The sequence below is a fragment of the Belonocnema kinseyi genome, chromosome 3 (genome assembly GCF_010883055.1).
Source record: "Belonocnema kinseyi isolate 2016_QV_RU_SX_M_011 chromosome 3, B_treatae_v1, whole genome shotgun sequence".
Classification (NCBI taxonomy): Eukaryota; Metazoa; Arthropoda; class Insecta; order Hymenoptera; family Cynipidae; genus Belonocnema; species Belonocnema kinseyi.
In genome coordinates this window covers 80,196,444-80,210,827 of record NC_046659.1, presented here as the reverse complement: position 1 = coordinate 80,210,827, position 14,384 = coordinate 80,196,444, and the positions used below count along the sequence as shown (strand labels likewise).

General features: G+C 29.6%; 1 protein-coding gene across 1 annotated transcript in view; it reads right to left on the bottom strand.

Annotated features, from left to right (window-relative positions):
- Positions 1 to 12,426, bottom strand: part of LOC117168697 (ras GTPase-activating protein-binding protein 2) — a 23,160-nt gene extending 10,734 nt beyond the window's left edge. Inside the window, exons 1-4 of the mRNA XM_033354382.1 lie at positions 12,253 to 12,426; positions 5,562 to 5,802; positions 4,483 to 5,479; positions 505 to 691 (exon numbers count right to left, since the gene is read on the bottom strand). Of these exons, the coding sequence (XP_033210273.1) occupies positions 505 to 691; positions 4,483 to 5,479; positions 5,562 to 5,659 (1,282 nt within the window). The 5' untranslated portion in view covers positions 5,660 to 5,802; positions 12,253 to 12,426. The remainder of the gene's footprint in view (positions 1 to 504; positions 692 to 4,482; positions 5,480 to 5,561; positions 5,803 to 12,252) is intronic.
- Between the last annotated feature and the right edge of the window lie 1,958 nt (positions 12,427 to 14,384).

Below are 14,384 nucleotides of genomic sequence, written 5' to 3'. Positions count from 1 at the left end.
TAAATATGCGTGATATATGTTAGTTTATTGTATGTTCTACATGTTAAATATTTAATATTCATATTGTAAACAAACCAATTCGCACCAGTGTGCCGTTTACGTATGCTCGGTTGGAAGTGTACCGTTTGAGGGTTAAAACAGTCTTAAAAAACGTTGATTCCGTTCGACTGTCTTAATAGGAGTTCCATGACCTGTGAATGGATTTTAAATTTGCGTGGTGAAATTATTATACAAGTTGTGGCGAAAAAAAAACAAAATTATTATTTTTTACCAAAACTTTAATAATTTCACCCCATAAATTCCAAATTCAATGAGGGAAACCAGCCTGCGTTTCCGAAACGTAATTGTTTCGATTTTTAAATAAATTTCAAACTATTAGTCTGGAAGATGTCGTAATTATTAGGTTTTGCCTATATTTATTTATAAATTATAATTTGTACATTCCATTTCGGAAATAAGAAAAACATTGCTAGATAAAGATCCTTTAATCAGTCTACTACTCACCTCTTTGCATTGGAACAGTTCGTGGAGGTCTCTGTTGTTGCGGCTGTGGAGGTGGCTGCTGATTACTTGGAATCCTGTGAGGCGGTTGTGGATTGGTAGGCACACTTGTGTTCGAAGCGAACGAAGGACCAGTGCTGGGTGGGTGCGAAGGCGATCTTTCCTCCATTTTAAAATTTGTTATCGGTGGCTAGAAAATTAAAAACTACACTTAGCTTCCATATTCTAAAGAACACGCACTTTTTTGTCACACACAATTTTTTAATTTTAATATATAATTTTTCATATAATAATGTAAAAGATAATTATTTCAATTTAGACTGGTTAAATGGAAGAAATATTCCAATTGTAGCTAATACCAGTGGTAATGATGTTAAATATCATTGTAGATTGTGGTGTTATAAATGCTATAACCATGACGTTGTAAAAAAATCAAACATCAAAAGAAACAATATATTTACCGTATTTTGAAAACTGAAGAAATTTGAAAGTAGGTTGTAAATAACGGTATTGTTTATAATGCAAAAAGAAATTTGTTGATATTCATATTAAAATAATATATAGCAGGGTGGCCGTTTTAATCGAAGAAATAAATTCCCGGTTTTTTCCCCAGTTAGGAAACATTTTTCATGGTCAATGAAATTTAAAAAATGGAACACTAAACTTAAAAAATTTCCAATTGAGGTAATAAAAACTGAGCTGCTGAACTGTTTAGTATTAAGTTAATTAAGTATTCAAATCCTGGGAAAGCTTCAAAATTTTATTTCAAAATCTTGAGAAATCTAGAAGTTGTTTTAAATTTAACATTATTTTGGAAATTTTTTCAGAACTTCTAAATATCTGTCAAAATGAATTGAATTTTTTCTACAATTTTGAGAAAATCCTGCAAATTTAAGAAAATTTCTTTACGATTTGGATGTATAAATAATAATTGAACATTTATTATCTGTAGGCGAAATTTGATCAATTTTAAGAGATATGTAGAGGTTTTGAAAAGATTCAAACTTAATGTAAAACTTGAAATGATAGCCTAATATAAAACAAAATGTGGATTTTCGCAGATTTAAAACAAAAAAATAGATTCTTTTCAAGAATTGTGAAAGGCTTTAAAAGAATACAACCATTTTCTTAAGATTCCTAGAAAAATTAAAATTAATTTCTCATTTTTTAAAATTATTTCAAGAGAATATTTAAAAAGTTTTTCAGCGATTTAAACAAAATTTTCAAAAAAAAAAAAATATTCTGGAAGATTTTAAGAAAAACTTTCTAAAATTTGCATGATAATTTTTAATCTTTTTAAAACTCCTAAATATCTCTTAAAATCACGCAAATTTTTTCTACTAATGTTCATTTGTAAATTATACATGAAACTTAAAAAATTTCACATACAAGTTAAGCATTTTTCGAAATTTTAACGATTCCAGGTTTTCTATGCCAAATAAATCAGATAAAGATTCTTTACTTTAAAATATTTGGTTTCAATTCACTTGTCTTCAATAAAAATTCAAATATTGCTAAATATTGCATAATTAACCTTTTTTTTAATTGAAAATTTCAAATTGAATGGGTTAAAAATTGAATATTTTAGATTGAAACAATATTTTAAATTTAATAAAATCCTTTAATTAAGAATATATTATTATGAAGTTAATTTTAAGTTGAAAATAGTTTATAAACTTTTAGTCACACGTTCACATTTGTTTAATGACTAAAACTTTCAAATTGAAACCATTAAAGTTTTATCGTTAAAATCTGAAAATTCTTAAATTTTGAACTGGTTTAAAATCGTTTTGTCAAATCGTTTTCGTACACTTTTTATTACTTAAAGTCTTAAAGTACAATAAATTAAAAAAAAAATATATTTATTGAATAAAAATGTTTTTTATCAAAAATTTTCAACATCAAAGGATTTTATTTTTTATTTGTTTAAGTCTTTAAGAAAGCATTTAAAAATTCTTTAAATTACAAATGTAAGCTTAGAAATAAAAATTTTTAATGGAAAATTTTCAAAGTAAAAAAATGTTGAATTACGCATTGTAAGCTAAATAATAGCATAATTGAAAAACATCAAAATTCAACTAATTATTTAAAACCTGTTGAAATCGGACATGGACAAATTTTTCTTCTACAAATTTGTAAAATTCCCGTTGAAAAAAATTCACTGTCATTTCCCGGTCTTGAACAATCCAAAATGCTCTCAAATCAGGAAAAGCAGGCTGATTTCTCAAGAAAATAGGGGAATAAATTTCTTTAAATAACATTACTTTAGGTACCATATTACTAATATTTAAAGTGGAAATATATTGCATTTTCACAAAAATAGTGGAATATTCAACCATAGAAAATGAATTTTTAACAAGAGGTCACGCGAACAAAAAAACGAATCTTTTAGACAATTTAATTTCTAGTAAAAAAGATTATTGTTTTAACAAAAGAGGTATTTTCAATCCAAAAGGATGAATTTTCTATCCAAAGATACGAATGTCAGAAAAACGATTAAATAATCGACCAAAAAAGATGACTTGTTCAGAAAATAGTTTTATTTTCAGCAAAAGAAATATTTTTTAACCAAATCGTACAATTGTAAACCAAAATATAAGAGTTATGGATCAAACATACAATAGTAGACTTTTCAATTTAGCAGAATTTACTTCATAACAGATTAATTTTCACCCAAAAGACTACTTTTCACCATAATAATTGAATTATTAACCAAGTGTTACATTTTGAACCTAAAATAGAATAATAGACACTTTAAACAAACAAAATTAGACGAGTTTTGAGAAAATCCTGGATTTTTTTTTAAACAATCAACTCTGAATATGTTTACAGTTTCGCGAGTTTATTATGTTTTTTCATTCAGTTTCTAGCATTCAATTAATATGTGCAATTTAAAAAGCTTTTAGAAATCATACTACAAGATATTCTTAAATATATTGACACCATCGATTAATTAAGAAGTGATTAATACTAAAAACATAGGCAATCATATCTTAAATTTGTCCCGAGAGTATGAAGTTGAACAATAATTCAAATTTTCACTTTCAAGATTAAAATATCAAGTTTTTAACAAGATAGATTTTCTATGTAAAAATAGCATTTTTTTCAGCAAAATGCGTGCATTCTTAACCAAACAGTTGAACGTTTAATTAAAAAAGATTAATTTTCAAGGAAATAATTGAATTTTCATCTAAGAAAGGTTTTTGTTAACCAAACATGGAACAGTTAAATTTTCAGTCGACAAAATTAATTTTCAATCGCACAAAAAAAAAATTTCAAACAATGATACATTTTTAAATAGAGTGATAAATCTTCAACTGGAAGACGAAATTAAAAATAAATAACATTTTTAGTAAAATGGATTAACTGTCAATCAAATAGTTTTATTCGGAAAACAAAACAATTTTCAAAACAGAAGAGTAATTTTCCACCAAAAAAACACGATTTTGAACAAAATACATTAATTTTCAACTTAAAACGATAAATTTTCAACTAAAAATTAAACAGTTAAATTTTCATTTAAAAAGAATATTCAACGGGAAAAAACTAAACTTATAAAAAGTAGCTACATTTTCAAACAAAGTAATGAATTTTCAACTTCAAAGATGAACCTTGAACTGAAATAGTTGAATTTTTAGCCAAAAAGATGATTTTTCAACCAAGAATATTAACATCTACAAAAAAAGACGAATTTTCGATTAAAAAGAAAAAATGTATATTAATTTTCGATTAAAAATAATGAATTTTCAACAAATAAAAAAAAACAAGTTTTCAACAATGCAGTCAAATATCCTCATATAAAGCTACTTTTACAAAAAAAAAGGAATCACTTTTATTCAATTTTATACTGCAATTAAAAAAAAAATTAAGCACACTCGAACAAATTCCCTGACTTTGAAAAAACAAAATCCCTGATAATTCCAGGCTTTCCAGATAGAGTAGACATCCCGTAAATGAAAATTATCGGACATACAAACTTACGGGTGACATTGAAATTTTCGGAGGCTGTGGATTCGTCAAACCCTGAGAGCCTGGAAACGACGACTTGACCAAGTTGGCATAAGTTTTGGGTCCGCTGTTGCTCGTGCTCGTCGGTGGACTCGACGAGTGTTCCTGAGCCCCAACATCAGTCGCCGGAGTGGAGAAGTTTTCAGCTTCAACTGGCTCATGACTTTCGTTGGGTGTAGAATGTGCTTCTTCCTTGATTGGCTGCTGCTGATCGTTGGAAGCTTCCACCTCAGCTTCCTGTGTAAATTGTTCTTGCACCACGGGCTCGCTGATGTACTGAGGTTGTTGTTGTTGTTGCTGCTGTTGTTGTTGCGGCTGCACCGGTTGCTGGGGTGGAGGGATCGACTGTTGAAGTGGCTGCTGAGCAATCAAAGAAGCGTCTTCGTGAACCGAACCGTTTATCACTGGTGGCATCACAGAATGGACATGTTGAGGTGCTGGAGGATAGTAAAGCGGCTGTCCGCTGATGGGTGGTGGTTGGGTGATCACGACAGCGGCGTGTTGCTCGGCAGCAGCGATCGGTGCCGCAATCTGTTGAATCTGATTCTGTTGTTCATCTTCCTCGGGCTCGGAGCGACCGCCTTCCTCGATTTCCCGCTCCCCGGAATCGTGCATTCCAGAGTCAGGGCCTTCAGAGTCAACTTCCTCCTCATCTGGGAAACCAAAGTCCTGGTAGCGGAAGATGTCGTTGTGGACGTAATACTTCTTCGGCGCCTGGGCCCCCAAGACGAACGTCTGCGTGAAACGACGCATCGGTTGTCCAGCGTTTGAGAGTTCTCCGGAGACCTGAACGACAACGCCATTGCCAAGGGTAGCTTGCGAATCGACCTGGGTGATTTTAGCATGGCAATCGCGAAAGTTCAGCTGCTGGATTTTCTGGTGGATTTGCTTCTGACCGATTGCAGGCTTGGTTTCCTTGTTTGAGGTGTCTAGACCGCCGTGTACAAAAGATGAAGTGGTATTGTAAAACCTGTAGAGTTGTGTATTAATAAATGATCAATTGAGGTTTTAAAAGTTTCAAGAGTGAAGGAAGAGGATTTTATTAATCGTACCTGTGAAGATGATTGGGTGCTTTATTGAGCAGGGTGTAGTATTGTCGGACGAACTCACGACCGACACACTGTGGTGAGGGGGATGCCTCCATGACCATTTCCTGTCTTACTGCTTGTTTTCTCTTGTCCTCCTTGAATTGTAAGTCAAAATGCACTGCGTCTGGCGACGTGTGTCTTCAATCCCTAAAGTAACCTCTTGCAAGATCGCAAGATGCAGTTTTAACAGTATTAAGGCAGATGTCTGAAAAATAAAAATGACAAATATTTAACTTCACGTTAGATTTCTATTTTAATTTAAATTTAAACTCGAATTTAAAATTACTGAACTGCACAAATTTAAATTATATGCAATCTTACAATGTTTAATTGCTGACAGTGATTTAGTTTTGATCATTGCTAGATAACGCAACCCAAAGTGGATTCTGTCAAATTTAATATCCCTCTCCGTTGAATCGCCAATTTCGAAAAGGAAAAGGACGATGTGTCGGTGAGGTTTAGAAAACTTTAATGATTTATTATTTTTTGGCAACATTTTTAAAAATAATGTAGTTTAACTTTCAATCGAATAGTTTAATTCTTGAACAAAACAAAGATTCTTCAGTCAATTAGTTGCATTTTCAACAAAATAATTAACTTTTCAACCAGAAATAGTTGGATTTCCTTATTGGGGACCATTAACTCAGGTCACATTAAAACTAAAAAAAAAAAAAAACAAATACAAAAAAAAAAATTTGATATCATGAAAGTAGGGCAATGGCAAGACTTCATTTTTATAATTCCCCCATTTTGCCCTTACTACCTTTTCATTTTGTCTGAAAATTACTATTAAAGAACAAAATTATAATCTTGTAACAATTATTATTGCAGAATCCTTTATAAATGGATTAAAATTATTTTAAATTGATAAAGTTTATTTTTTATATTCCCATGGCTGTCACAAATGCTGCCAAGTGATTGAATTAAAGAAAAGGCATGAATTTTGAATCAAAAATTTTCTACCAAAGAAGCTGAAATTCCAATCCAAAAAAGCACGAATTCTGCACGAAAAAATCTTAATTAATAACAAAATAGTTGAATTTCCAACAAAACAATTATAAATTTTTCACAAAATAATTACATATTCAATCTACAAAGATGATGTTTTAACCAAATAGTTAAATTTTCTGCAAAAAAGTCAAATTTTCAGAACCGTCGACCAAAACACATTAATTTTTAACCAAAATGTTTCACTTAAAAAAAAGATAAATTTTTTGAACATTCAACTAAAGGCGACTAATTTTTAAACAAAAAAGATTAAATTTCTACTAAAATAATAGAATTTGTAACCAAAAGTTCAAATTTTTGTAACAAAACACAGTTGAGTTTTCAAGCTATAAATACCAATTATCTAAAAAAAGAACGTTGAATTTCAACAAAAAAATTTTTATTCAAAGATGAATTTTCAACTAAAAGCAATCAAGTTTCAATGAAAATAGAACAGTTAAATTTTCGGTTCAAAAATTAGTTTTTTCATTAAATACATTCATTTTCCAGCAAAAAGTTGAATTCTCAACTACAAACGATCAATTTTCAATCCAAATGAACGAATTTTCTATTCAAAATGACGAATGTTAAAAAAAAAACAGTTGGATTTTCGATAAAAAATTGTGACTTTTTAAGATAACAGTTGAGTTTTAAACCAAAAATTAAATTAGCCACGACGCAGCAGACTTTTTAAGTAATCAAGCTAAATTTCAACTAGAAATAGTTAAATTTTCTTATTGGGAACGAAAACAAAACAAAACAAAAAAAACAACAAAAAGAGGAGGTATCTTGAAAATAAAGGAAAAAGTAAATATTTATTCAATATCAAAACGTCAACCGCCTTAGTTATAAATATATAAAATAATATTATTTGTCAATGTTGACAGTGATTTAGTTTTGACATTGCTAGATAACGCAACCCAAAGTGGAGTCTGTCAATTTTGATATTCCTCTCCGTTGAATCGCCAATTTCAAAAAGGAAAAGGACGATGTGTCGGTGAGGTTAAAAAAACTTGGCTGATTTATTATTTTTGCCAAAAAATACGTTTGAAGCAAGTGACCAAAAGTAACTAATTTATAACCCAAAAGTAACTGATGCGCATCTGAGTAATGTTCATTTGAATCTAAAAGATTTCGATTCATAATAAGACTTCAAAACAATTCTAAGTTAAATTCAAAACATTTAGAATGAATTAGAAAAAATTCCATTTTAAATTTGTAAAATTCTAGATATTTTAAAAGAAATTTCAAGAAAATTTCTAAAAATTGAAGTGAATTGAAAACAATTTAAAAATATGAAGAAATGTATTCAATTTATTAAGTTTGAAATGAGTGTAGAGAAGTTTACGAGACATCAGAAGTATTTGATGAGAGGTCTAATTATTCAAAGTGAGTTTAAGATACTTGAAGAATTAAATAAAAATAAATAAAATCCATTGAAGCCCTACGGAACTCCTCGCTTCTTGTGATATTTCGAGAGAACATGGAAAATTGATTAAAATACCTTGAGAACTTTTAAAATCCCTAAGAATAATTAAAATACTTGGAATTTTTAAAATGCTTTCGATTTTCTAAAAGTGACTGCCCGGCAGTCTTGATTAATCTCGGCAGTTACTTAAACTGCTTCTTAGAGAAATACCTTGAATTTTGCAATTTTCTTTCAAAATCCCTAACAAAATAAATTCCCTGGCAAACCTGCGAACACGAGAAAATTTTTTTTTGTTGAGACTTCGAATATGATCTTCACTTCTTTTTAATTTTCTTAAATTTAAATTACCAATTTAATTTTTTTTAACAATTTGAAATGCTTTAAACTATGTTTGCTTGTTTGCATTGCTTTCAATTTTTCTTTCTGTTTACGTTAACGTAAAGCTTTTTTTAAATATTAGTTATTTACAGAGTGAATTCTACAAATCACCATTAAAATCGAACACCTAAAGAGATATCCGTACTAAATTTGAAAAGGTTTGATCAAACATTTGTATTAGTTAAATAACAAATAAAATTCATGAAATGTTTTAAATTTGTTACGGCATACTACGCTTTTTGAATGAGATTAAACAGAAGATAAAAGAACTGTACAAAAATATGCCAAATGAATTCAGAGACAAGCGTGTGTCGCCGCCAATCATCTCTTTAATCTAATCTAAGCTTAAAAGTATTTTTACTTATCTTCATTGAAGTATAAAAAATCCTATACGTACAAAGAAGAATAGGACTTTATGATTAAATCGACCAAATTACTTGTAATTGAATTTTAACAGTTGAATTTTAGAATACAATTCCTAACGGATTGATGAGCAAATGATAATGACTAAGTTTAAATTTTTTTGTTTTTCCTTTCAGTTTTCTTTATTAGAGAAGCTGGCGAAATAGCCATGCAAATCTAAAAATAAATTTCAACAGCATAAATTTAACATGCCAATAACCCAGTTTGAAGTTTCTTTAACAAATTTGGGACACGATTGATGATTTATAATGAAAATTAAAGGTACATTCGAGGCTCTGGATTAAATAAAGTTTAATTTTGCAAACATTAACACCTAACATGCTTTGAAATATATTCCCTGAATATATCCCCTGAAACTGTGGAAATTAAATTATTCGCTCAAGTCTTCCAGAAATTCTTTAATACCCCTTAAAAGCATACAAGTTAATCAAAATAAGTAAAAATCATTTGAAATTTCTTGGGCATAAAATAAACTATTAAATTTATATTTTTAACAACCTTTTAAATAAAACTCAAGTTCGCGAAACGCGCATTCACGTACCTGGGTTTTTATTTTCTAATAAAAAGAGTTCTAAATTTTGTTAAACGAAATTTCTTGACATTTTTTGGAATCTTTAAAAATGACTTAAAATCTTCACAATTATTTAAAAAATTGGTATGTCCTTCGTATCTCTAGAAATTGTTTAAATTCCTTGAAACTTCCTTAAAATATCTTGAAATCGCATGAACATAAATTAAATTTCTGTAACGAAAACCGTTCAAATAAAATGAATTAAAAATTCAATTTAGTTAAATGTTTGAAAAATCTTTTAATTTCATTATTTTTATATTTTTATGGACGCAAAAATTTTATATGTATCTGCAGATCTTAATAGTTTCCACAAATATAGTTTTTTTTACATATTATTAAATTTTAAATATCAATATTAAACAAAACAAAATGCCTAGAAATTGTCTAAAATAACAAAATAAAAATGATTATGTTCAAAAGCTTATCATTAAAAATGTCGGAGCACTAAAAACAGTACCTACTGAACATTTTTTTAAATGCACAAACTGAAACCAAAAGACGTAACTATGAACATTTTTAAATCAAACCGCAAAGGAAAAATTTGTTTAAACTGTTTGTATAAATATTGTTAATCAGATATCGTTCAATTTTTAAGATCAATAGTTTTTCAATCTTAAATAAAAAATTTAGTTATATTTAATAAACTTGAATGCACAATTGATGATTCAGAAATTGTTTAACTTCAAACGCTTATAATTTGAAATTATTTGAACAATAATAACAGTATATTAAAAAAATGTTTTAAATTTTGTAATTTAAAAATACCATTTTTTAAATTTTATTTTGGGCTCACATCAGAGAAAAGCTTAGGTATCTTCTTTTAAAAAAAGTAAGAGAAACAGGTTTGTTTAAATTTTGATAAGTCTTTACACCAATATAATATTATAAGGAATATATATATTTAAAGAAATAATATTTATCTTTTACTAAAACTGCGCGAAAGAATTTTTTAGTCTTAAAAAGTTGTATTTTTTTTAAATCTAAAAATAAAGAAAACTCATTTTCAAGCCTTCCAACGGCCTAGCGGAAACTTTAATTTATTTTAAGAATAAAATAAAATTTATGTGGGGGGGGGGGGGGGGGGGGGGGTGTTTGCAAAATTTAAAATCTTACATTTTATGTAGCACCCTTAGCTCTATAGTATTTTTCTAAATTATTCATGTATTCATGTGAATGTAATCATTATTTAAAATTATTCAACTTTGTTTGCACAAAGTTTGATCGTAGGATCGAACCGAGGGAAGAATTTTTATAACTAAATACTAAGTACAACGAAAAAAAATATTGCCAGTTATTCCTATAATCGAAAAAATCGAAATTTTACGTTTTTTTCATCATTATTTTATTGCCTTTGATTTGATTTCATTAGACGCAGAATTTTAGTACCTCTTGCTATCAGGAAAACAATTTTATTGTAATTTTATAAAAATGAAGGGACTTTAGCAACATCTCTAAAAAATTCTATAACTTCCGTCGGTCGTGAGAATCTTCATTTTTCGGAAATTCAAAGAATGTAGGAAATTTACTTGAATCCCATAAACAAATGTTGAAGTCATCTGTTTGCCTTGGCAAGGCTTTATTTGAGCTGGAGACAAAAAAAAGTTGTTTTCCCTTATACGATCAGAGGTCTGATTTAAAAAAATGTAGCTCTGAAAATGAAACTTACATCCTTTTATATTTTGTCAGAAAGATGTTCATTTCGGAACTTTTTCGATAAGTAACTCTGCAGCTATTGACTTTCATTTTGAAAAAACATTGAAAAACCTGGAGGATTGAATACTTAAAGTAAGAAAAGTGAACAAAATATTAGAAAAAAGTGGAAAATATAACCAAATGCATACAAAGAGACGTGCTTGGACCTGAAATTTAATCGAATAAACAAAAAGAAAAGCTATTGTGAGGCACTTGTTTCTAGTTTTGAAATTGTAAACTTCCAAATTGCACAAATTTTTGACATTGACACACGTGGAGCAGAAATTTTGACAAAATATTATTAATGCTCCTTTTAATTTGATATTATAACCATTAAAAACTTATTATTCGTAACTATGTTTTTTGATGAACCTACAAAAGGAAAATTTAACAATTTGATACATAAAAACGAATACACATGTTCTTTCTCAGAATAAAATACACGATCAATAAACGCAATCGTAGCAAACCTAAAATTAATAATAAATCAAATAAACAAAGAAAAACTTCAAAAGGCTCTAGTCGGCTTAAAATTCCAAAAAAGGAAATTACACCTTCAGAATCTTACCTTCTCTCTGTTAAATCTCGCGACGTCAATTCTGGCCAAAATTCTTTAAATAAAATTAGGTAAATTGAAATACAATTCTGAGAGCATGAGATAGTCACAAAGGAGTTAAGGAGGCGCGTGCGATCGACGACGCACAGTGAATTTATACAGAATTCCCAAAATTCTAGAAGTTACCTCAATACCTTTCTTGGGTGATATCCAAGATCGGAAAAGACGAGGACGCGGCCTGGAATTTTCGTGATTAGCAAACGGAAGAAAATTTCCGTTACCAAGGATGTAAATCTTCAAAGATTAGACTTCAAAGCCTACGTGAGACCGAAGGTGAGGGGGGCTACCCGGTTTTGTAGAGCAAGCATGGCGATTTTTCTCACTCGGACGCGGTAAAGCAGAAATTCCAAGGGCAATTTCGGCTCTAAGGTTTACGGATAGCCATCCAAATGCGTTGAAACCCTTTCAGGTAAAGGAGATGAAATATTCGGATTTTGAAAAAAAGGGTAAATTTCTATAAATTTAAGACAGAGAAGGATCTTCGTCTTCTCCATTGCTTTCCCTCCGATAACTCCCATGCAAGGCTTCGGCAGCCGATCTCCTTGCTTTTTGCACTCACCTTTGGAACACTATCGCGCTACAACGCTCACTTAGAAAGCCAGGAACAAAAATTAGAATCCTCACGATTAATAAACTAATAACAGTTCACAGCAATGTTAATTATAAAAACAGTTCGGTGTACGAATACTTGATGCAGCCGTGGTGTCAGCACATGCAGTGGATCCTACGCCAAAATCGCTAAAATGAAGCCGGGATAGAAAAGAGCGCCACTGTGGTCACTTCCGACACTGTAGTTTTTCTTTTATTTAAAAAAAAGGATAAAATCAGATCAAATGTATGGAAATATAATATTTGACAATTTTCGTTTGCTTATTAGTGTGGTATGGGTGATTTAGGAACAAGGGCGGATTGTTTTATGTCGAAAAATTGATATTTATTTACTGATGGTAATACAAACCCGCGACGCCATCTTGTAATATGAACAAAGTAGGGGGAAATTCAAAATTAAATGCAACCAATCTTGACAATTTTAAATAAAATTAAAATTCTCATCTGGCGTAATTTATTAAACACTAGCAGTATTATGTAACGAGTTTGACATTATTAATCTATAAGCTATATTTATTTTGCACTATTATATCTTCTAAATCACCAGATTTGCATAGCGATAAAATATCTTGTTTTTAGAGGAAATTATACGGCGCGTATACTTCTTAATTGAGAAAAAACTAATTTCAACAAAATCACGGATATTTGAATCTTAATAAGTAGATCTGATAAGAATCAAATAAATCCTTTCTTCGACCGTCAATGTAAATATGAGTAATATTCGAGTAAAGATTTCAATAAACGAATTTTCCAGTAATTTCGTTTTATTCTTTTGGTTAATGAAGACCGTAAGGCCTACAAAAAAATCTTACTGATATTTGAATCTTGACACCTATCAAAGAAAATCGCAACTTTTTTAAATTCTATAGTTTTTTTTTACTGAATTTCACTGATAGGATGCCTTCTTTATGTTATCAGATTTTTTCAAATATTGCAAAAAGTAGAAAAAGTGGGGTATTGCGGAAAATTTTCTGTATTTTTGTCTGCCCAATTTGAAAATATGAAAAAAAGCTTTTTAAGTAGCAGGAGTTGCGCGGGATCTTTGGTTGTCACTCAGCGAGCACTCATGCGAGAACAAACAAAAGCGGATCGCGCTATAATCAGTTAGTTCCCACCCACCGTCAGTCCCAAAATCGGCGTTATAGAAGAGTCACTGTTTTTTTTCGAAGGCCTAGCACGGCACCAGGCCACTTTCTTGTCACTTAACAAAATAATATCGCAACATTATGTCAGCAAAACGTTATAAAACTAAATTTATCACAATGATTCATAGATTATATTACATATAAGTCACATAATTGTTTAACACTCATATGTGTTTTTTTTGAAAAGGGATTAAAACGACACGTGACTTATGCATTAATCAAAAAAAATTCTTACCAAATTATGAGTATTTTAATTTAAAAAGTTTTCAAAATTGTTGTTCAAAGTGAGATATTTTTTGAAAGAATATAGATAATTGACTTGTTGTTTCTGATTCTGACAAAATTTATTTTCCTATTTCCAAATTCTTCGGAGAATTTAGGAAATTCCAAGTGACAAAATAGCGGCTGTTTGCCTAAAATTATTCAAAGTCAATTTATTTAAAATGCCGCTGTTTCTTTTCTTTTGATTTTTTTCTAGTTTGGACTTAAAGGAATGAGTATATTTTATGATATTATGTTCAGTGTGCTGTGCCTAGGTCCTTCTATCTCGCGCTATTTTTGAAAATTTGGCGAAAATATTTATTAAATCTTAAGATTTTTTTATACTCTGCATTTTTTCTAACTTACATAGTTATTTTATCTTCAAAACGCTGTTAAAACTATTAAAGAATTCCTTTTTAGTTCATCATCACAACTTAAAATTAAGTTTTTGAGAAAAGAATCTTGTTTTTCAAACAAACAAAAATTCTCTCTTCTCACCAAGGCGCAGGCACAAGGTAGAATAGGGAAACTATTATTATTCGGCTAAATTCCTATAAAGAACAACATATTATTTTTTTAAATGATCATTTTACGAAGATAAGTGAAACGAACCATTTGTTTCACTTTGCGTATTTGTCGATTAATTTGCAAACAAAAATATCTTCCCTTATTTCTT